This window comes from Numida meleagris, chromosome 23, assembly GCF_002078875.1.
Source record: "Numida meleagris isolate 19003 breed g44 Domestic line chromosome 23, NumMel1.0, whole genome shotgun sequence".
NCBI classification, from domain to species: Eukaryota; Metazoa; Chordata; class Aves; order Galliformes; family Numididae; genus Numida; species Numida meleagris.
Genome location: NC_034431.1, coordinates 3,726,433 through 3,747,885, shown reverse-complemented (window position 1 = coordinate 3,747,885; position 21,453 = coordinate 3,726,433). Strand labels below are relative to the sequence as shown.

Below are 21,453 nucleotides of genomic sequence, written 5' to 3'. Positions count from 1 at the left end.
GCAAGGACGAGGTGGCTCTGCGTGGGGAGCAGAGAGGAGAGGAACGGGCAAACTGCTCACGAGGAGCGAGTGGCGGCCATGCAGGGCAGGCCCAGGCCGCTGAGAAGGTGACACCAAGCATCCCTGGGGTCCTCTCCAACCCGAGCCATTCTACGATCACGGCTCCCGGGGCTGCACTGAGGGTGGCTCTGGGCTGAGGGCACGGCGTGCCGTCCTCTCCTCGCCTGACGTCACCACAGTGACCGCGGGGCAGCGCGGGGCGCGCCGGGAGGAGCAGGCCGCTGGGTGGAGGGCGCAGCATCTCCGTCTCCATGGAGACCGGCCCGGCCCTGCTCACGTGACGGGGGGCTGTCACGTGATGTTTGGTTGCTATCGAGCTGTTTCCGGGTCGATGCGGGACGCGGCCGCCGGGCCTGGGTGAGCGGGGCCGGGGTTTGCGGGGCGCCCCTCTGCGGGGCAGGGCTCTCCGCCTCCCGGGCGGGCAGCAGCGGGCCCGGGGGACCCAGGGGTCACCGCGGCGGGGCTGCGCCGGGCGGAGGAACCTGTGACAGCCGGGCAGGGGACCCGCGGCCTGGGCGCGGGGAGCTGAGGGAACGGGGCCAGAAGGGGCGCGGGCAGCGCGGCGAGCTGCGGAGGGCGGCGGCACCGGGCCCGCACCTGTCCGGGCTGTGCTTGCGGGCGCTTGGCCCACGCGTGGAGCTCCGTGGAGGCCGCTCCTCCCGCTGCCCCGGGACTGGCACAGCAGTGGGTCCCCAGGTGCCCGTTGTCCTTCCTGGGGCTCTTGGTGCTCCGCCGCTCTCCCGGCCCTCACCGCTGGCTTCTCCCAGCAGCGTGCCGGTGCGGTGCGGCCACGAGCGGTCGGGTTCCATCTGCTGATGTTTCTGACGGTGTTTTGTGTGCCGTGGTGGCTCCCGGGGCCTGGACTCGGTGCTCTTAGTGGTCTTTTCCAATCGTTATGACTCTATGAGAAATAATTGTTTTGGATCACATCGCAGAAGAAGGATGGACTGGCTGCTTTCTGGCAGGCGTTTGTCAGGCACGAGGACATGCCAAAATGTGTTGTGTGTGTGCTTGGGTTCAGCCTGCTTTGGGGGTATCCAGCTTGCTCTGGAGTGTGTCATTCATGACTTATTTCCTCTGAAGGATCTTCTTTGCTCCTGGTTGGTTTATAGCACTGTCACAGAAGTATTTTTCATGTCATTGTCAGTCTTCTTTGTGCTCCTCTTCGCAGATGCTGTGCCTTGTGCCACCTCTTTCCAGCAGCGCTCGAGTATAGGCAACAAAGGTCGCTTGTCAACAGCTCTCAAAGACCGAGCACCTCGTTTGCGATCCATGCTGTCATTTGGACAGCCCAGAGTTATTTCAGGATGAATTGTCCCTTGTGCCATCAGCACGACAACACATAGAAATGCGTGCCCTGCAAATTACCCTGTCCTGCTCGTGTGCAGACAGCATTCACAGGAAATGTGTCATGTTTTCTTTGCGTGCTTTGTTAATCCTTGCTCGTAAGCAATGGCAGTGATGCAGAGGTGCCACAAGTGTGACAAGTTGTTATAATTAATATGAAATCTGATGAGGAGGGTCATGGAAAAAATAACTGACCTTTGACGTTTGGCGTTGGCTTGCCAAAGTAAAGCTTGCAAAAGAAAATGTGTGAAATTCAGAGGTGATGAGCACAACTGTTGGATGGTCAGTACTCTGATGCTACAGCTGAAAAGGACAGGATGTGTGAATGGACCCAAGCTGCTGAGGACTAAAAAAGGTGTTTTGTTTTTAAATAAGCCTAATCTTTGAAGTCTCTATGGTGTAACCTGTGAACTCTATGGATCACACAAAAATTCTAACAGTTTTCTGTCATCTTGCTTCTCACTATGTCGAAGTTGTTTGAGATGGAGGTGTTCTAGGCAGTTGGATCATGAAGTGAAGTGTGGTAAGCACGTGAGTCTCAGCAAAGAGAACCTGAACCTCAGTTAAATCTTTTTTTTTTGTTCACTTTTTTTGTAAATGCCATTGCCAGTAACAAGTCTAAGGAAAAGTTCATGGCAGCATGCAGTGATGGTAATTCGACGCTGGTTAGCAATATCATTTTCATTTTTCTGTGGTTCTGTCATCCAGAACGATGTCAAATGCCAAGCTTAGCATAGCTGGGGGAGAGCAGGACAGGAGGGCCCTGTTCCTGTGGGCACAGCAGCTTGCTGACTGCGGTGGTTCCCTTTTGCTAGGCGGGTTTCCAGCTGACGCCTGATATCTCTCCAGGCAAGCTAGCAGCAGCCCATGCATGGTGCATGGAGTCCTTTTTCCTGTGCTGTTTGTTCTGTGGCGTGCCGAGATATGAAGGGCATGCTTATCTTTGAGACACGTTAAACAGCTGCAAAATGGAATTGGCAGAACGTGTATTTTGGCCTGGCCAAGTGATGGCCTCCTATGTTCTTGAGAGCATGGTGTGACACAGCACTTGTGTTCTAATTAGAAGCCCGGGTCTGCAAACAGCACGGAACAACTGCAGCTCTGTGCAGATGTCAGAGGGGAAGTGATGATGCTTGCCCTTGTGTTGAGTGAGACACTGCTGTCAGTGCAGATGAGAGCTCTGAGAGTCCTTTACTCTCCAACTCGAGTAGCTCTGTGACACGCTGTGTGCCTGCTGATGGAAGCCAGCTAGCTGAGACTGTTGAGCTCCAGGCTGTGTACTGCGTTGGCCTGATTTTAACAAACCAACTGGAGGCTGCTTTGCTTAGTGTTTTTCTACAAACAGAGTGCTGTGGATCCTCCTTCTCCTTCCTTTTTTTCCCCCCACCCAAAAAGCTATTTCCTTCATTTTGTCTAGGTGAAACGCGGGCACCTCTGGGGTGAAGCTGATCTGTGCCACGCAGGTGTAACCATAAGTGCACTGTAATCTGTTAGTGCACAGGACCATGGATAACCATTGGTGCTCCAGCCCTCCAGCCAACAGAAGAGCTGTTTTGCATCAGGGTGTAAAGACCTTGCCATGACTACAGCACACAGCAGCTAGGAGTCCCCAGGGTGACTGTGACTTGTAGTCCTTCAGCAGAGGAAAGGGAAGTGGGGGGATGAAAGCACCCCTTTGAGCAATCTCTTGAACAGCTCTTTGCTATTTCCCCAATTCTCAGCGGCCTGCAGATGTTTGTCATCATCTGTGAAAATCTCACAGTCCTCTGGCAAGGCACAGAAGTGATCTTGTGCAGCTTGGAGTGTGCTGGGAACAGTCCTGGAAGAATGTGGGGACCAGAGGCTTTTTATGTGGACTGTATGTTTGACAGCGTGTTTGTTTAGCTCTCTGGGATTTCTGTGGTTTTGTTTTTCTTACGATTTTCTTTGTTTTAAGTTGTTTTGGTGTTTTGGTTTTTTTTTGTCTTCTGATTACTGTATCACTGTATTCTTCAATTTGAAAGATGAAAAAGCAAAATCCATGACCCAGGCGGTCACTTTCTGTTCCCACGTTCCCAAGACTGGCGGTGATGATGACTGTTTGTATGCTCTGTTCTCTGTGTTAACCAGAAGTCCAAGAAAGGAGCATGGACCAACCCAGTGGCAGGAGTTTCATGCAAGTTCTTTGTGAGAAATACAGCCCTGAGAACTTCCCGTATCGCCGCGGCCCTGGTATGGGCGTGCACGTCCCAGCAACTCCACAGGGCTCACCTATGAAAGGTATGTGTCTGTAGGGTTTTTGGTGGGATCAATTTCTTGGTTGTTCTTCCTTATGTTGAACAAAGCATCACCCTGATTGCTGAGAAAAAGAAATGTCATGCTGTGTTATAATGTGTTTCTTACTAAAAGCTGAGAGACTAGACTAGCAGAGACTGAAAGCAGATCGAGTGCCTGAACTGGTTGCTGTAAAAAAATGAACTAAATTTTCCCCTGCCAGCACAGCAGAATCAGAATCTTTTTGATGAGAGATGGAATTAAAGTCCTGTGCAGTGCTGATTTCTGGGGGCTCAGCAGTCCCTGCAGCTTATTTTTGATTAGCCTAATGATATTAACTGCTTTGTTAGTGGCTGGCATGATGCAAAAGTGTTTGATCTGTATTTGAGGTTGCTCCACATACCAGTGGTATCATGCAGTGCCATCAGCTCGCATCAGTGCCTGCAGGTACAGGGGGAGTCCAGCACGCACAGGACTGGACTGTAGATCAAGCCAGGCACTGAGCTGTGGAATCTCCAGAGAGACTTCTTTTGTGACAAGTGGCTCAAGTGGGTTTGTGGTTTGCTTTGGCTCTCGTCTCAAGGCGTCAGCTGATCTCTGAGCATGCTTTTGCTGAACTGCAGGAGAAATCCCTCTCCTTTGCTTCTGACTGTACTGCCTGAAGGCAAGATCAAGACAGATGTGTGTCTGAAGTGCTGTGCTGCTCGTGTACGTCCTTTGGTCTTCTGCACTGCAGAATCTGTGTTGCTATTTCACGCTCTTTGAACTGGGTTAGTTTGACACCCTTGAGTCTTCCCTCAAGCTCTGATGTTTGCATTCGGTTCTCGGTTTGTGCAGATGACTCTGAGATGCCCATTTATCCCACCGACCTGCTGCCTCTTTGTATAACCTCTTGCCCATCTTCGGTTGTAAGTTTAGTTTAAATTTCCGTCAGGTCAATTTGTGCCATAACCAGCCCCAAGGGGGAAATAGCCACAGAAGATAGCTGGATGGAATGTACAATAACTGAGTTTGACAGAGGAGAAAAAAGGGCCTGAGGTTAGGTAAGGATAAAACATACAGCATGTCGCTCAAAGTGAACGCAAACAGAAAATCGGCCCAATGGAATCTTCAGTCAGTGCCCTCTCCTGTGTGCCAGCATACGCCTACCTGAGTTGTTTGGGAGCTGTAGACAAGGCACTTGGGCCTTAAAATGGGATCGAGGCATGACCTACATGCACATCACAACTAATCCCCACAGTGCAGCACTATCCTTTAAAAAAGCCAAATGGTAGTGAGCCAAGAAACTGGAAATCTCCAGTCACTCTGACTACTGCCTGCTGTTAGAATCCCTGTCTGGTCGTGTAGCTGTCGAGTATGAAGGACACAGAAAAAGGGCCATCTCTTTACGTAAAAGCTTGTTAAATTTCAGTGGATTTTGATATTCAACGGAGATGAGAGAATGCTGTATGGGAAAGAGAGTAAGACTGATGGCTTGTGTCGCCTTAATGGGGATTTCTTGGATCAAAGAGGTTTCCTGTGACAAATGCAGAGCTTTTTAGTTTGTCATGGTTTGGCCTTAGCAAATCAGGCCGTGACTGTGCTCTCAGTCCTTGTCTGCAAAATAGCTGAGAATGTTTACCTGCGTGAGATGAGATGAGAGCGAAACTGAAGCAGAAGGCGAAGCAGAGACCGAAGCTCTCCCATGTTGTAGGATCACTCACGTTGTTGAAAAGGAAGAGCTTAAAAAAGAAATGTTTAAATATATCCTTGGCCAATGTGGGCTAAGCATGAGAGGATAAGGGGGCCTGGCTCTGTGCAGCTGACAGCCCAGCCAGTGCTGTCTCCTATCTGCAGCAGCAGATGCCTGAGGAGGAGTGTAAGTTCAGGCCAAAACTGGCTATCGAGCACAAGGGACTGTCCTTGCTGCTGTGCTGTGGGTAGAAAGTAATGTAGTAACTGAAGAGCTTTGATGCTGTGCGATGTATCATACTTAGATGCAAGGAGACTTCTTGATTTATGTTGCTCATTTGTCATGTGAACCGTGTTTATCCCAATATCTCTTAAACATGTGTCAACTGTGCAATTTCTGGCAGATCGTTCCCACGTGATGAATTTCACACCTCGGTTGTCTTCGCTGAGACTGAGGCGTTGTCCTCTGGACCGAAGCCACGTGGTGCTGACCGTGGGGCATCTTTTCTTTCGCCCTTTCAGATCGTCTCAACCTTCCGAGCGTGCTGGTGCTGAACAGCTGTGGCATAACCTGTGCAGGGGATGAGAACGAGATCGCCGCCTTCTGCGCTCACGTCTCTGAACTTGATCTTTCTGACAATAAACTGGAAGACTGGCACGAGGTAGAATGGTCATGTGTGCATCTCTCTGAGTAGCCTTGATGGCTACTATTATGACTGCAAATGCTTCACGGGTTATAAGAGTACTTCATTCATTTGAAGGAGATAAGTTTCTGTTTATTTTGTGAGTTCTTACTCATTTTTGAAGATGAGGCTTATTTAGTTTGACAGCTCGAGAGCCATAAACGTGATAAATTTAATTCGTTTGGGCACTTGACTCCATTCTCCTCTTGACTTATGATCTTGGCCTGTGGGTGACAAATGTGTATTTTTTTATTGTGCAAAGCACTGGAACTGGCATTTCAAAAGTCGAGAGGTTAATGAGCAGTGTGGTTTGCAACAGAGTAAGAGCAGAGGAGGTCTGTGGAGCAGGAGTTAATTCCCAGCTTTGCCACCAAATCTGTAATGCCAGGCAAGGTATTTCTTCTCTCTCCTCTTTTGTTTTGGCATCTGCAAAACAGGTTTAATAACTACATCAAAGGACACTTTTGAAGCCTCGTTAATTAGCACTGAATGCTGTCGTAGTGTGCTCTGAAGTGCTTGGCTGAAATATGCTAGAAAAATGCAATGTAACACAAGTAAAATAATTGCAATCTGTTGTTGTTCCTCACCGTCTTACGCTCTGCTTTTAACTCAATGTTTAGTGTTTGAAGTAGATGGAAAAGGAAAGGAGAAGCAATGTGAAGGTATTGGGAGTTTCTGTCACATTAAGCTCCCGTGTCTTGGAACAGATAGCAGACCCAGTCTCTGCAGAAATGCTGCTGCTCCGGCACTGGGGTTGCCAGAACTGGGGATAGGTTTCCCTGTTCCTGTTACTTCCTTATTCACCTAAAAGCTGGGGAGGAGAGAGAGCTTAGCCTTGTCCATTGAGATCAGAGCCAGGGAAGATGATTTTCTACTGAAGACATGCCTGTTTTGAGCTGGGTCGGTGCCTTGCTGTCCTGTGACCCACAGAAGCCCCACCCCACAGCCATGAGCTGCCTCCCTGCTGTCTGTTGGACTGTGAGCAGCTGGGGCAGCTGCACGCCCACGTGTCACACAAGCTACGTGTCACACAAGCTACGTGCCTGGCACCCTGCTCTTTGGGCTCTCTGCTTAGGCTGCCCCTGGACAGCACCATTTGCTGGCCTCTGCGTGAACCGCTGTAAAGCAGGAAATGAAAGGTTTTCCATCTTCTTTGGCCCCTTCCTCTAAGACAGGATTAAGTTTTCTTAGCTGTCTCCAGCAGATAAATATCTACTTGGCTCTTACAAACTGCCAGAGATGGGGATTCCAGATGCCCAGCTAGCTAATAACCTCTTAATCTAAACCACGTAACGTAAGTCTGCCATCCTGCAAGTTAAGGCAATTGCTGGTGCCCTGTACACAGCAAGCATGGAGGAGCATTCACTGCTGCTCCCTTTGTGACAGCCTTTTCTACCCACATCAGGAGCTTTCCTGTCTCTTTTTCCAACTATAGGATAGTAATGAAAAAAAATCCAGTTACTCCTACTTTTCATTGCAGGCCATTTTTGTTCCAAATCCCATATTGGTTTTGTTGCTTCCATGTCCTTCCAGTTTGACCACTTCGTTCTTAAAGCTTGTGGTGCCTGAAACATGACATCACCTGAGCTGAGGCTTCATCAGCTCCAAGTGAGGCAGAGTAATTCCTCCAGCATCACGTATGTAACATATGAATTTCAGCTTTGCAAGACACCATTGTCCTTTGCTAGCAACCACACTGTGTTGTCGAACTGTGCATGTCACAGTCTTCCCAAATCTCTCCCATCTCAGTTGCTTTGCAGAGTGGAGCTCTCCAGCGAGGTGTTTTCTGACTCCTTGCTGTGTTCTCAATAAATGTCTTTTCCCCAGCGTTGGTGCCTTGACCGTCCTTGCAATGAACTTGCACCTTTTGGCCTCTGCTCACGTACATGATGGCAGTCCTTCCCACCTTGCTATCAGCCACAGATGAAGAAAACACATAGTGTTCAACTGTTCTGCCCCCTGGCAACGTAACAAGTGGCATTCTGCAGGAAGATGCCCTCGTGGTGTCTGCTGGTTTTGTACTGAACTCGTAACTTAGAGCAATATTCCAGGGGCTGCTCAGAGTCCTCTGCTTGCCGATGTGACCGGCGTGCAGATGGCCTCAGAAGCTGACATTCCATTATGCAACTTGTCACTGAGTCAGTTACTCAGTCGAAGAGGAAAATTAGATTGACGTGATGTGTTCTTTACAAATTGATGCTGCCTGGCTGTTCTGTTCACTTAATCATTTTTAGGTGACCACAAATTGACCACTTTAATAACCTTTTCTAGTATCTTTCTGTGTATTGGTGGCATCCAGGTCAGCACCTGCCCCAATCCCACGATCCATTATGTATGCTGCACTCCAGATTTGTACCCCATCGCCTCTGGTTTTTCTTCTTCTTCTTTCTGCATCTTTCTTCCTCACCTCCCTGCTACCATGCCCTCAGCACCTTGTACACACAGAGAAAGCAAGGAGCCCCAAGCAGAGGTACCCAGCGTTTGGATCGATTGCAGGAAAGCTGCTGTGTGCAGAGGAATGGAATCAAATACGGAATTCTCTCTGTGTGTACAGTGAGCTTCTGGCAAAACAGCAAAATCTGTGGCAAGTGGGGAGCAGTGGGAAGCTGAGCGAGCGGTTGGTGATGGCAGAAACTCAGGAGACGTGCCCGTGGCTGCCCTGCTGAAAGTGGGATGGCAGCAGTCAGAGCTACAGCCCCAGGACTGTGCTGCTGCTGCTGCAGCTGGGTGTTCAGGTGGATTTTATGACCTCTCCCCAGAGACTTTCTTTCTTTCTCTTATCAAGTTGCCCAGAGATTGTAATTAATTGAACCACTGAGGTGAAGGAGCAATTAACCAATCAAACTAGATCAGTGAATAGCTGGAGTATGAATTTCAGGTAGTTATCCACAAGCCTAATTTTTTTCCCCCCCATATAATTTCCTTGAGCCTCATCGTCATTCCGAATGGCCTCCTTTCAGGAGACAGGATATTATTGCACAAGGTCTGATTACTGCCTGATACACGTGTCTTTCTTTCTCTCTCTTTTTGTTTTCTTCTTTTTTTTTTTTTCCCCTCCTCATTTAGGTCAGTAAAATTGTGTCCAACGTTCCCCACTTGGAGTTTCTAAACTTGAGTTCCAATCCTCTCAGTTTGTCCGTTTTAGAGAGAAGGTGCGCTGGGTCTTTCGCTGGTGTCCGCAAACTTGTGCTCAACAACAGCAAAGCTTCCTGGGAAACAGTCCACACAATCCTGCAGGAATTACCTGAGTAAGCACGGGGAGCTGGGCAGAGAAAAGGGTGGTGGCTGCACACAGCTCAAGGCTGTCCTAGCAGCTAACGTGGGGAGGAACGAGCGGGGGTGTGAGGAACTGAATGTGATAAGTAGAAGAAAATGGAATTTCTTCTTTGGGAGCTTGGGAACTAGCCAGGTGAAGGCTTGACAACAGTTTAAAAGCTGAACTTGTGCAGTGCTGCAAAGCCCACCAAGGCTGCTCTTCCACATCCAAATACCGGCGCTGAGAGATGGATAATGATCCCGACAATGCAGGAGGTGACTCACTGCAGAATGAATGGCGCAGTGCATACCTGCACTAATAGCTTTTGAATGGGATGTAAATCGGAGGGTCTGGCCACTAGTCAAGTAATATTTCATCGTGCTTTTCTGTGCAAATGCGTTGATTTCTGTGGCTTGGCCGTGGTCCACCTTGGCAGTGGCATTCAGTTTCCCCGGATGTCCTCGGTGGCTTCAGTTTGATACCAGATTCCTCCTTGCACAGTTCTGTAAGCGGAGGTGATGGCAGCAGTATATCCCCCGTGAGCAGCGTGTGTACAACAGGAATTAGAGGAGTGAACTTAGTGAGACCTCTTTTTTCTCGAATAGGAGGCTTTGGCAGAACCAGCGAGGTGGGGAGAATCATCATATGTATTGTATAAAAGCACCTCATTAGATTAAGTGGTAAGCACTGAGAGGAAGTACCAGTCACCACTGGAGCTGGGCTGGTGGCTCATCAGGCACAAATGTGGAACACCATCCCAAACGATCTGTTAGACAAGTTATACAGCTAAAAGTATTTGGGGACCTAGGGGGACATGCAGAGCTATGGATGAAGCTTACAAATGGGAGCAGAGCAGAGAAGTAGTTGAAACGCTCCATTAGGAGCGCTCAGAGGACCTCTCTGCGGTGAGGTTTCAAATCAAGTAGGAGCCATTAAAGAAAGCTGTATTAAAGCAGCATGTACATGTCCCTGCACCCTCGGTGGTCATCGTTTCACAAGGTTTGTTAAGATGATGACATGATCTTTCTTCCCTGTGCAGCTTGGAGGAGCTCTTCCTGTGCCTTAACGACTACGAAACAGTGTCTTGTTCTCCAGTTTGCTGTCAGTCTCTCAAATTGCTCCACATAACTGACAATAATCTTCAAGACTGGACTGAAATTCGAAAATTGGGAATTATGTTCCCATCTCTGGACACGCTTATTCTGGCTAACAACAACCTCACGACCATCGAAGAGTCGGAAGATTCCCTCGCAAGGCTGTTCCCCAACTTGCGATCCATCAATTTGCACAAATCAGGTGAGCGCCCCGAAGCGGTGCACTTCTTGTGACTGCAGTTGATCAGAATGTTTCCTCCTGAGAAGGTGGAAAACACACGTGGTGCTGCTTGAAACTTTAGCCTGGGGGTGGTTGCTTCCTAGGCTGCGTTAGCAGTAAGCAAGCTGCAGTCAGCACTGCGTCCTGTGAAGTGTGAGAGAAGGCGGCTGAAGACAGCAGTGCTGAGCAGGAACCTAAATCTTCTGGATGGTTCTGGTGCTGTGGCAGAGATGAAAGTGGCCTGTTACCTTCGGCCCAGTCTGTCCTGCCAGATGTACTGAAGCGCATTGACCTGAGGAATGCAGTGTTAGGGAAGGAAAACAAGCAGGAAGCGCACTTGCTCATTTCTGTTGGCTTTACCTTTTCGTAGTCAGCCATTGCCTAGGTGATGAGTCAGAGCAAAGTGGACTGGCAGTTACTCCAAGTGAGCTGGCAAAGGGCTGTTTTTGTTAGCAGTTTCCTTCCAGTTCCTGTCCCTGCCTCAGGCAATTCTGAAGAAGGATAAATGTCTGACAGTGGAGAGGATGAAAGAGACCCATTTGATTTTCCATCTCTGTGTTTTATCTTGGGTGGAATGAGCACAGGTGTAGGTATGTGGCACGTAAGGGTCAAGTGTACACCAGCCAAAGCTGTTTGCTGCGTGTCCTCAGATATCGGAAGCGCACCACAAGTTTTGCTCAAGGCTGCTTTACACTTTAGCCCCTGAGATTTTTCAGCAACTGCTCCAGAAAGAGAATGAGCGTGAGCAATGGGAGTACTGGGAAGTGCACCCTGTGCTCAGGGAGAGGAGGCTGCAGGGCAGGCTGGGAGGGCTGTGACGCACTGGTGAGACAGCACGTCCGCCACACGTTCATCTGCAGAAGTACTTAATGCATCATTATCTTTTGTTCTCTTCAGCCTTCAACGCTGCGTGAGCAATAGCAAAGTCTTAAGCCTGGGTAGAAGGTACTTCGTTAACACGCTTGGCAGTGTAAGCGTCAAAGAATCCATATAAAACCAAAGGAAGCAAAGCCTGCTCACCTGGATTTTGAAAGCACTATCTCACTGAGGAGCAAGTGCTCCCGGGATAAGTGTTGGCAATTTTGACGCTAGGTATTTAAGATCATGGGATTCCGAACTGCATTTCTGTGGCTTGTGAACTGAGAGTTGAATAGAGTCCAGAAATCCCAAGGAGGGTGTTAGAAAAAGTGACAAAGCAGAGACCACTGTAAAAGCTAAGCTCCCAAATCACCTGTCCAGAGCATCTTTCCAGACTGATACAACAGCATGGGAGAATTACAACTGCTCCGTCTTGCAGGCAAATGAAGGGGAGGTGTTTTCAGTGTGCCATGAGCAAGAAGCTGACTTCCAAAGAAACTTAGTAGACACTTCCCTGTCACATATGTTGTTTGCCTATGTTTGATAGTCTTGGATACATTATGTATTATCTGTGTTTGTGTAAGCACATCTTCTCTTCTGAGCAGGTCTGCATTGCTGGGAAGACATTGACAAGTTAAATTCTTTTCCCAAGCTCGAGGAAGTGAAACTGCTAGGAATCCCTTTGCTGCAGTCCTACACCACTGAGGAGCGCAGGAAGCTGCTAATAGCCAGGTCTGTTGTTTGGCTCTCCTGTGCAGAATTGTTACATGACAGTGAGCAGCTGCTAGCTGGTAATTGGAGGAGGAGGCTGTTAGGAGATGGAGTTCTGTGTAAAATCACTGCTCTGAAAGACTGGAGGATTTGGTGGGGTGTTTTTTATGCTGTTTGGGAAAGAAAGAGAGGAATAGAAACCCGTAGTCTTAACTTCTCTACGTTCCCAAGAATGTTTTGAGTCCCAGGCATGCACATGCACGTGATGCATGCATGTGGTGGAATGGGAGTGCTTAGTTCTGAATGCACTTGGAAATTGCATGCCCTTTCTCCTGGGGGCAGCAGTCTCCTGATGGTAACGTTGTGGCACGTAGCTTTTGGGGGTGACTGTCTCGTTGGTCACCCTTATTTGGGTTGCTTTTCTCGCTGACTGTACTTCTTGGTGTCTGCAAGCAGGTTGCCATCTATCATCAAGCTCAACGGGAGCATTGTTGGCGACGGGGAGCGAGAGGACTCGGAGCGATTCTTCATCCGATATTACATGGAGTTCCCAGAGGAGGAAGTCCCATTCAGGTATGAAGCCTTTGTCTTGGAATGGGAGTGAAAAGGCAACGAGGCCAAAGTGAAGGCAAACAAAGAGCTGATGTTACATGGGAAATCTGGGCTAGCTAGCCTGTGAAAAACACATTCCTCACCTCCCTCCTGTCTTGCCACGTTCATTCTGTGCGAGTTGATGCTGTTACATTAGAGTGTTGTCTCATGACTTGTAGAATCACTCCAGAGTGAAATTTCGTCTTAAAGTGCCTGTGTCAAGTGCCATTAAACAACATGACTGTTCAGGTCATGATCTTCATTGCTTCCTGGCCTCCCAGAGGCTGGCTTCATAATCCACCTGTGCTTGGGAGTACCCAGAAGTCAGTTCAGATCGTGCTCTCCAGTGCCAGGCCAGGGCTTCTAATTCTCTTGGCCATCTGGTGTGTGAAACGAGCCTGGCCATGGGAAGCTGTCCCCTCACTTTGAAGCTCGTAAATGGTAAGTTTGATGGTATTTCCTTGCCAAAAAGTATGCCCAATGACCTGTTAATCTTAGTAAACTAATGAACTTTGACAGATGCTGCTCGGTCTGTATCTTCTCTACACCAGCATCTACTTACTGCTTCTTAATGGGCTGAGGAAGGATTGTGGAGTGTCCAGTCGCTGCACTGACATGCCTTGTGCCCTATGACTCCCATGAGCTTTACAAACAGCAAAGCTTCAGGGCTCTTTCTTTACAGAAAAGGAGGAGGACAAGAGTGAGTATGTGTGTATGAGAGCTGGAAGTGGGGGCAGATAGAGGTAAGGACAAAGTGAGGAATTGAAATGTAAAGAGATGGCAGCGACGTGAACAGCATCTGGTCGGTGTTTACATTGGTCAGTCAGTGTTTCCCTTAGATTAACTTGCAGGTGAAACTGCCTCTTGTTTTTTGGAAGAGCTGTGTATGGCCTGTCAGTACAGTGAGGACATCAGAAGGTTGGAATGGGGAATTGGGGGCACGGTGGTTTGTATGAATACTGATGAGTCCAGCGATACTGGTGTTTGCTGAAGGCATGCTGGGGTCAGTTCAGAGGCAAGCGGCACCAGTGTAGTCAGAGAGACGAGGCAGCTAGAGGTCCTGCCTGTGCCTTGTTCTGAGGACAAGTCCTGGCTTGTAATTTCGGGAACTCTATAAGTGGAAAAATTGAAACAAATGTTGGAAGGGATAGGGGCACAGGCAGAAAATGCAGGGGAGAGGCAGGAGAAGGGGAGAGGGGGCTGTAAGCTTGTGCTGCTGCTCCTAGAATGGATTCTTCTCAATAACATCTTTAAGAAAACTGTTGTACGTCTCAGTGTTTGTGGCTCCAAAAGGAGGGAAGAGCAGGGCGGCCAGGGACAATGGCAAACAGGCTCAGGGTCCCTGGGAAGGGCAGCTGGGAGAAGGCAAAGCAGGCCTTTGGGCTGGGAGTGGTTTTTCAGGTACACACTTAGGAGGGAAGGTAAAGTTTGAGCAGCCCTTTGGTTGTGGTGGAACAGATGTGCTGCCCTGAGCTCAGAAGGAAGGGTTTGGGCAGCAGAGGGAAGGCAAATAGCTGGCAGGCTCTGATGTTGTTCCTGCTTGTTGATCTGTATTTGTGTCTGTAGGCACTGCAGTGACAGGAGCCTTGTGTGTCCGGGAGCAATGTAGTGTGGAGGAGTTAGCTCAGTGTATAGCTCCAGGAGCTCATAAAGCATTTTCTGGCCATGTAAGAAATTGCTAGTATCTCACCTGTCTGGTGAGGCTGGGCTGATCTTGACCAGCATGCTAACTGTATGCCATTGCAGTAAGATACCAGAGAAATCTGCCTTCAGTTCCTTAACCTTTAAACGCCATCAGAGTCCTTTTCTCAGTCAATGGGCTTATTGTCTGAATCCCTTCATCTGTGCAGCGTATCCAAGAGACTTGTGTGGCCTCTGAAGGGGGTTATTCTGTTCTGGAGGAGCTGTTCCACTACAGTGTATTTTGTAATGAGGCTGCAGATGGCTGAGAGCGTCCCTCGTGCCTTGGTTCAGTTCCTGGACCTGAGCACAGCAGCCCAGAAAGCTGGCATTCTTTGCAGAGGGATTTTGTGTGTGTGGTTTTTGCAGGAGCTTCCTCCCCTTTGCTCCAGATCTGGTGTGGTCTCTCTGAAGGCGATTTGTAATTAGAATCGAATCAGGACACATGCATCTCGTTGCGGGGGCACAGCATCTGCATTGCAGTGCAGCCTCAAGCGGAGGGAGACAGCAGCAATGCATGGAAAATGCACCAGTGCAAGCAGCCCCCCCTCCAGGCTGTCGAGGCACAGTGTGCAATAAACACACAGTAGATCTGTCCTGGTAAACCTCCCCATTCGTGTCGTGCTTCTTCACGAGCTGCAGCTTGAAGGGATCGGAAAAGGAGTGAAATGGACAGAAATAATCTCTCCTTATGACATGGGTTAGAAAGGAGTGCTGAGCGTACAATCCAATATTGGCTGGCTTCTGGAGTGACGTTGTTGTGTCTGTGGGTTTTTAATGAGTCCTCTGCTCTGGTCTGCTGTTTATCTGCAGAATATCAGAGGCACTTGTAACCAGGCTCGTTTCTCCAGCATCCTCTGCTCTGGCAGCCAGCGCCTGTCAGGCTGCAAGAGGCGATTATGGGAGTCTCCAGGGTGCCAATTACCAGGGTACTGAATGCTCATTGTGCCTTCATCCCTATTGATCAGAGGGGATCCAGTCTTTCAGACTCCCAACGTTCTGTACAGCCTGCAGTTAGTGTACAAGGAGCATGCTGCAAAGCTTGTTCTGCCTTTCCTCGGTGCAAGAAAATGAAAGGCCATGTTCTATGTTCGCAACATGCGTTTGGGTAATCCTAGCCCATTTGAGGTACTTCTTCCTCTCAGCCTGCTGGAGGTTTGTCCCTCTCTTCTATACTCTGTACAACACTAGTCTGTGGACTGAGCATGGTGAGGATTTCTTCGCTGTCAGTGATACACGGTGCAGCACTCGTGCTTGCTGCAGGCATAGCCCAGCAGGTAAAGTATGGGGAGCACGTTGTCTCGTCCCAGCACTAATGGCTTTTCTAAACCAGCCTGATCGTATCGGCCAGGTGACTGTGAGAGCAGGGCACCAGCCTGCATTTGGACACTCAGCCCCGGTGAAGGCCCATTTTGTCTGTGAGACAAGGGAAATCCTAGTGCCTAGAGGCCCTTACCTCATTTCCCTGCAGACAGAAGGGCTGCTGTTCTCCAGGAACGTTCCTGCCTTCAGTAGGACTCCCAGGGGTCGCCGTCCTGCCAGGACCCGTCATCTCTTGACAGGAGCAGTGACACAGCACCGATCACATTCGGCTTGGGCTCAGATCAGGAACAAAAAGAGCTTTCTGTATAGTGCACAGTGGAGGGCCTCTGAAACGTTACCTTTTCTCTGCAGCTCTCAGCCTTTGTCATTTCAATTGCATTATGTGTTGTGCTGCCTTTTTGCCCGTTTCCCAGCCAGGCAAGGGAGGTGCTGCATTCCCAGTGGGAGCAATAGCAGCTGAAGGCAGCGGGGGGATGAGGCGAGCTTTGCATTGCCTTGCATGGTTCCCTGAGCTGGACCTCGGGTAGGAAGGTTGGAGAACTTGCCTCCAAGGGGAAGGTGTCAGTGGGACTTGTGTCAGAGCCAGTGCGGGTCTGCTAGTGAAACTCCTGTGTCACCAGAGTACACTTAAGAGATGGACTGGCAAGAAGTGGAGCAGGAGGTGTAGAGTCTTGCAAGTGTATTATCCTCCCTTTCTTCCAAATCCTGCTGTCGTCACGGTGTTTCTGGAACTGCTGCTCAGTTGCTCTTATGGAGCTGTTTTGAGACCAGTCAACCTGAATGTCTCGGGTGGGCTCATGTTGGTGCTGCAGTGCATCTGGGAACCGTGAGACAAAGGGACTGGAGTGATGGGCTTTCTGGTTCCTATTTGCTCATGTTCAGCGCTGTGCTAAAGAAATAGTGTGTGCTCTGTGAAGTGTCAGGCTAGCAGAGCAGAAAGCAGACTCCTGCCAATCCAGATTTATTCCTGATGGATGTCTGTATAGGTTGTCTGACTCAAATCAAGGGTGAATGTTGCCTCATATGAGAAAAACAGAGCTCCCTAAAGTGGTGAAAAATGGAGAAGGAAGCCTGAGTTGTTTCTGTAGTCGCTGCAGACATTAAGCTGCGCTTTGCAATCTAATGGTGTCCTTGGATGACTGCAGCAAAGGTGAAATGATGACTTGTGAAGAGTACAATGGCCATCCGAGGGACTGCACTGTAACTCTGGACTTGTTTTGTTCTGCAGGTACCACGAGCTGATCACCAAGTATGGGAAGCTGGAGCCCTTGGCAGTCGTGGATCTGCGGCCGCAGAGCAGCGTGAAGGTGGAGGTTCACTTCCAGGACAAGGTCGAAGAGATGTCGATCCGCCTTGATCAGACTGTGGCAGAACTGAAGAAGCACTTAAAAACTGTCGTGCAACTGTCAACCAGCAACATGCTGCTCTTCTACTTGGACCAGGAAACCCCCTTCGGCCCCGAGGAGATGAAGTACAGCTCGCGAGCACTGCATTCCTACGGCATTCGGGATGGAGACAAAATCTATGTGGAGCCCAGGATGAAATAGCCCCTCTCGACCCACCCCACACACCCACACACATGCATTTAAGGAGTTTTTGCAAGGTTTTTGTTTCGGTTGGTCGGTTGAGGTTTGGTTGTGTTTCTATAGCAGGTAATGGCTTAGCCCGGAGCGAGTGCCCTGATGAGGGAACCATGCCCGCCACCCACTGCAGGTGACCTCGAGGTGACGACTGACTTCAGTGCGTGTGTTTCAGTGTGTGCAATACCCCCATGTTTTCTTTGATGCTCCGGTATACTCGTGATTTGGCACGAATGGTCAGTTGTTGAAGCTGAAGAACACTAGGGCCCGTAAGGGAGGAGATAGCTTGGTGCGGAATTTGACCTGTTTATTTTTCTTTTTCTAAACAACATGTGTTTGGTTTGGGGTTTTTTTGGCACCATCAGAGCACCGTAGCTATCCAACTGCAGTTTGAGCGAGCTTGGTTTTCCATCTGGGTGCTGTCTCGTAGCCTTTTGGCACACTCAAGCTCATTGAAAAGATCTGAAACAGCGTTCGGTTTGAATCAGAGCTCAGGTATTCAGTATTCAGCGCATCCGCTTGGCTCCACTGGTTGGTGTGAGCGCACAAGATGAGGGAAAGACAGGGATGCTATGAGAAAGAAAGGATTTCTTTTAAAAATACATGCTTCTAGCCATGCTGTCCTATCATGAGTTTGGAGAAGGTTTGCTTTCTGTATCCATGTCACAGTGTCTGCAACCCGTAGCGCTGTCAGCCTGTAGGCAAAGCAAGCCTGGCCATGTGATTTGGGAAGGGAATTGTGGGTTGAGGGTGTCTAGGGTAGTGGGTCAGAAATGTGGCGAGGAGTGTGTTCCCCCATTGGCTAGGAGACATCCCTGTGACGCCGAAAGGTCTTCCAATGAGCACTGAACCTTGTACCGGTGTGTCCTGAAAGTGGAATGGCTGAAATTGCTCTCCTGGGATAGAGCAAGCCTCGAGTTGAAGTTTGTTTGTTGTTGTTGCACCAGAAATGAAACCTGGCACTTTCCCGGGGGACCCCTGGCTGTGGGGTCTCTGTTTAGGGTCCAAACTAACAGAATGTGTTGACGTGGATCAATTTCTTAGATGGCGGGTCCAAAAGCACCTATACCCACGTGTATTGTAAAGCAGGTGTTCACTAGTTCCCCCTCCCCCCACGTGCACCTTGTAGGCATTGTGTGCTGCCGCTTAAATTAGCCCCCCTTTCTACTGCAGCGCAGATTCCTGTGCGATGAAACCCTCAGTCCTTTATATCTCTTGTAAATCAGACAGCCGTTTCGCTTTACTCTGTCCTCCCTTGTTCTTCTGTCATCCTGACAAGCTGCAGACTTTTCAAATTACCTAGTTATAAGCAACTGCATCAGAGTTTCTGAAGCTGTGCAGTGAGGGCTCTAGTTACACGTGAACTCCTGACCGTAGTTTTGAAATGCTCCCTGTCCCCACGTGCACTTTTTTTCCCGAGATGCTTTTGTCCATACCACCAAGCTCCTTTATAGCCTTGGAGTTGTGTATTTCTCTTCATATTTTACCTAGATCGTGGGGTGGGGTAGGATGGGGAGGGGACAAAGTATTATCTCGTAATCTTCAGGTTCGGGTTGTAGGGACCGTTCGGTGGGGATCAGTTCCGCATCCACAGTAAGGATGAAAAATGGGAGGATTTAAGACAAGGTAATTATTTCTGCCTCATCTCCCTGCCCAAACCATCCATGTCCTGGCACCATCGAGACGAGCAATAGTAAGCAGAGCAGAAGTCACCATAGGTAGCGTAGAGACTACGGCCATAGCTGCAGGGCCGTAGAACACGAGCAGGGAGGTGGTGGCAGTGTACCATAAGATGATGCTTTTATAAGCTAGAGCTTTACTGAAGATGTATTTTCCATTTGGGCAGTGAAAGGCATTTTGCTGCCTTATAGCGGAACTCTGAAGCCAACACTTCTGTATGATATATACATAGATATGCATCGGAAAAGTTGTGTTTAATAAGATATTTTGTTATAAAACAAAGTTTTATGAAGATATGGTTGTTTAATATTAGAAGCCTATTTCTCCCGTTGACCTCCTGTTTAAGTACATCATCCATCGGTCGCCGCGTTGTCCGAGTTAGGCAACCAGTGCGGATGCAAAGGAATCTCTGATCTAATTCTACAGAGCAGTAATTGCCTACATGGATATATTTATGGCATTGTAACTGGTATTAGTGAGATGCTGTAATTACTGACCAGCTTGCTCAGCACAATTAAATGGCTCAGTTGCGGAGAGGGAAATAAACAAAGTCCATTAAAGAACTAAAGGGGATATTGAAGAAGACCCAGCTATGTGCTTGTGAGTTTGTTTGCCTGCAAAGAATTACCCTCATCCGTGCAGGGAGCGGTGCTGCTGCTGCACAGGCTGGGAGCTGCCAGTAAAGAACGGCTTTATTTGCGGTGGAACTGGTGGGAACTGGAAGGTGGACAAAGAGAATAGCTCGCTGTGTGCAATGTGGACACGTGCTGCGTATCACTAGGGATTCGGCATCATCACCCAAACTGGCTCCTCGGTACGAATGTGTGCCTTGCCCTGTCATCGGGGGAAGGTTGTTCCTGGACAATGTTCCCAAGCTGTTCAGGCAGCAGCAGAGCATGCGTTGGGTGGAAACCAGAAGCATCGGTTGGCTTCCCAAGGAGAAAGAGCCATGTCCAAAAACCAGGAATGACTGACATGTTTACGTGATAGACTTTGAAAAGTAGGATGGAGTGGTACGCAAGCAACGCGCCAGGATGTCCCAAACTGGATTGCTTTCCTGTTGTAATACCTGATGGAGAAGGGTCCTGTGTTTGGGCGATGTTACCGCTTACTAGGTGTCTTGGGGGGACACTGGGGGCTCTGAACAAGAGGGGTCTTGGGGCTGGCAGTGGGCAGTGAGAGCATCCCAAGCTGGCAGTTGGTTCCGTGTCAGTCCATGCAGTGCCACGAGGTGCTGTGTCCTGGCTGCGTTGACACGTGTCTGCTTTAGTGACAGGTCCCCATTTCTGCCCCATTCCTTCGAGAAAACGAAACGCAGGCTTGCAAGCTTCTCTAGCTCTTGTGTTCTTTTCTCAGAGTGCTACTTTTGTCAAGAACTGTTTTGTTGTTCCTGCGTAAGACTCTGCCGTGGGCAGTCTGCACAGTGGAAGAAGCACCTGGTTCGTACGGAATTGGGTAACAGCTATATACCAAAGTTTTGCACGGCTCCGCGTGTTGAGACGAGATGCTGCGCCGCTGTTTTATTTTGGAGACGTCCTCATTGAAGATCCATGTTTTGACCAGATGTGACAAACGTACTGCTTCGCCAGCGATGCTCTGAATATGCATGGCGGGGCGGCTGTCCCCCCTCACTGCAACGTGCCACTGTGTTTAGCAGGACTCACGTGCATCCCGGTGGCCGGTGACACCACGCGGTCCCCAGGGCTTGGGGCAGCTCAGGGTACGTGCCCCCGGTCCTGCGCAGCGCTCTCGGGGTTGGCTCTGGGTTGGCCGTCGCCTGCTGCGCTCTGCCATCGCTCTGCCTCCACCGCTTGCCATTTCTGCTTGGAAATGAGATTCTGGAGGTGCCTGTTTGTGTGCAGATTGGAAAATGCAAACGATGTGCTGAAAGCAGCCCGGAGGCTAAAATATGTATTCCTGGCAGCTGTGCCACCCTCGGTGCTCGCGGAGCCTTTGTAGGCAGCGGGCAGACGCCGTCCCCAGAGCGGCACTGGGGCGGCCGCAGCCATCTCAGGCCTCCGCCGCTGTGATTGCTGTTCTGCACTTACTGGAAATTTCAAACATGATTTAAACATGAAGGTCTATTCTCGCACCCTATTAATTATGCATCCGTATGTAACTCTAAAGAAAAAGGGAAAACTGTAAGTCTATATCCGTTTTTATGCTGGTTTCTCTCATGGGGATTATACTTCGCGTGCCGACAATTTGCCTTTGGTTTGCTCGCAGACTTAGAGGTGGAATTCAGGCCACTTAGGTCATTGGTTTGGATCAATTCAATAAACCCATTTAAGTTTTTGCACAAAACAAAACGTGTCCTCAGCTTTGCTCTTTGTTTCCTGAAGCAAAACGTTTCGCTCCGTCTCGCATCTCTGGGCAGAATGCAGGAGGCCGAGACCGTGGTGTCCTGGAACAAACCTTTGCGTGGGCTTTGTCCTTGGACTGGGCC

General features: G+C 49.3%; 1 protein-coding gene across 3 annotated transcripts; it reads left to right on the top strand.

Moving 5' to 3' along the window:
- Positions 271-21,139, top strand: TBCEL (tubulin folding cofactor E like). Of its 3 annotated transcripts, XM_021375850.1 has the most exons (9): positions 350-417; positions 1,232-1,762; positions 3,517-3,666; positions 5,854-5,993; positions 9,081-9,262; positions 10,310-10,566; positions 12,048-12,174; positions 12,610-12,726; positions 16,976-21,139. In XM_021375850.1, exons 2-9 carry the CDS (start codon positions 1,687-1,689, stop codon positions 17,292-17,294), a joined length of 1,368 nt encoding a protein of 455 aa, XP_021231525.1. In that variant the 5' UTR covers positions 350-417; positions 1,232-1,686; the 3' UTR covers positions 17,295-21,139. The 3 variants fall into 3 exon arrangements, with proteins under 3 accessions (XP_021231526.1, XP_021231527.1, XP_021231525.1); XM_021375851.1 differs by lacking the exon at positions 1,232-1,762 and having other exon boundaries at positions 271-417; XM_021375852.1 differs by lacking the exon at positions 1,232-1,762 and having other exon boundaries at positions 333-417; positions 3,520-3,666.

Bases quoted from the DNA above. Each gene is read 5' to 3' on its own strand.
- TBCEL (XM_021375850.1), top strand. From the start codon at position 1,687: ATGGTCAGTACTCTGATGCTACAGCTGAAAAGGACAGGATGTGTGAAT. The intron at 5,994-9,080 runs GTAGAATGGTCA...CTCCTCATTTAG, and splicing joins AACTGGAAGACTGGCACGAG to GTCAGTAAAATTGTGTCCAA. The intron at 10,567-12,047 runs GTGAGCGCCCCG...TCTTCTGAGCAG, and splicing joins CATCAATTTGCACAAATCAG to GTCTGCATTGCTGGGAAGAC.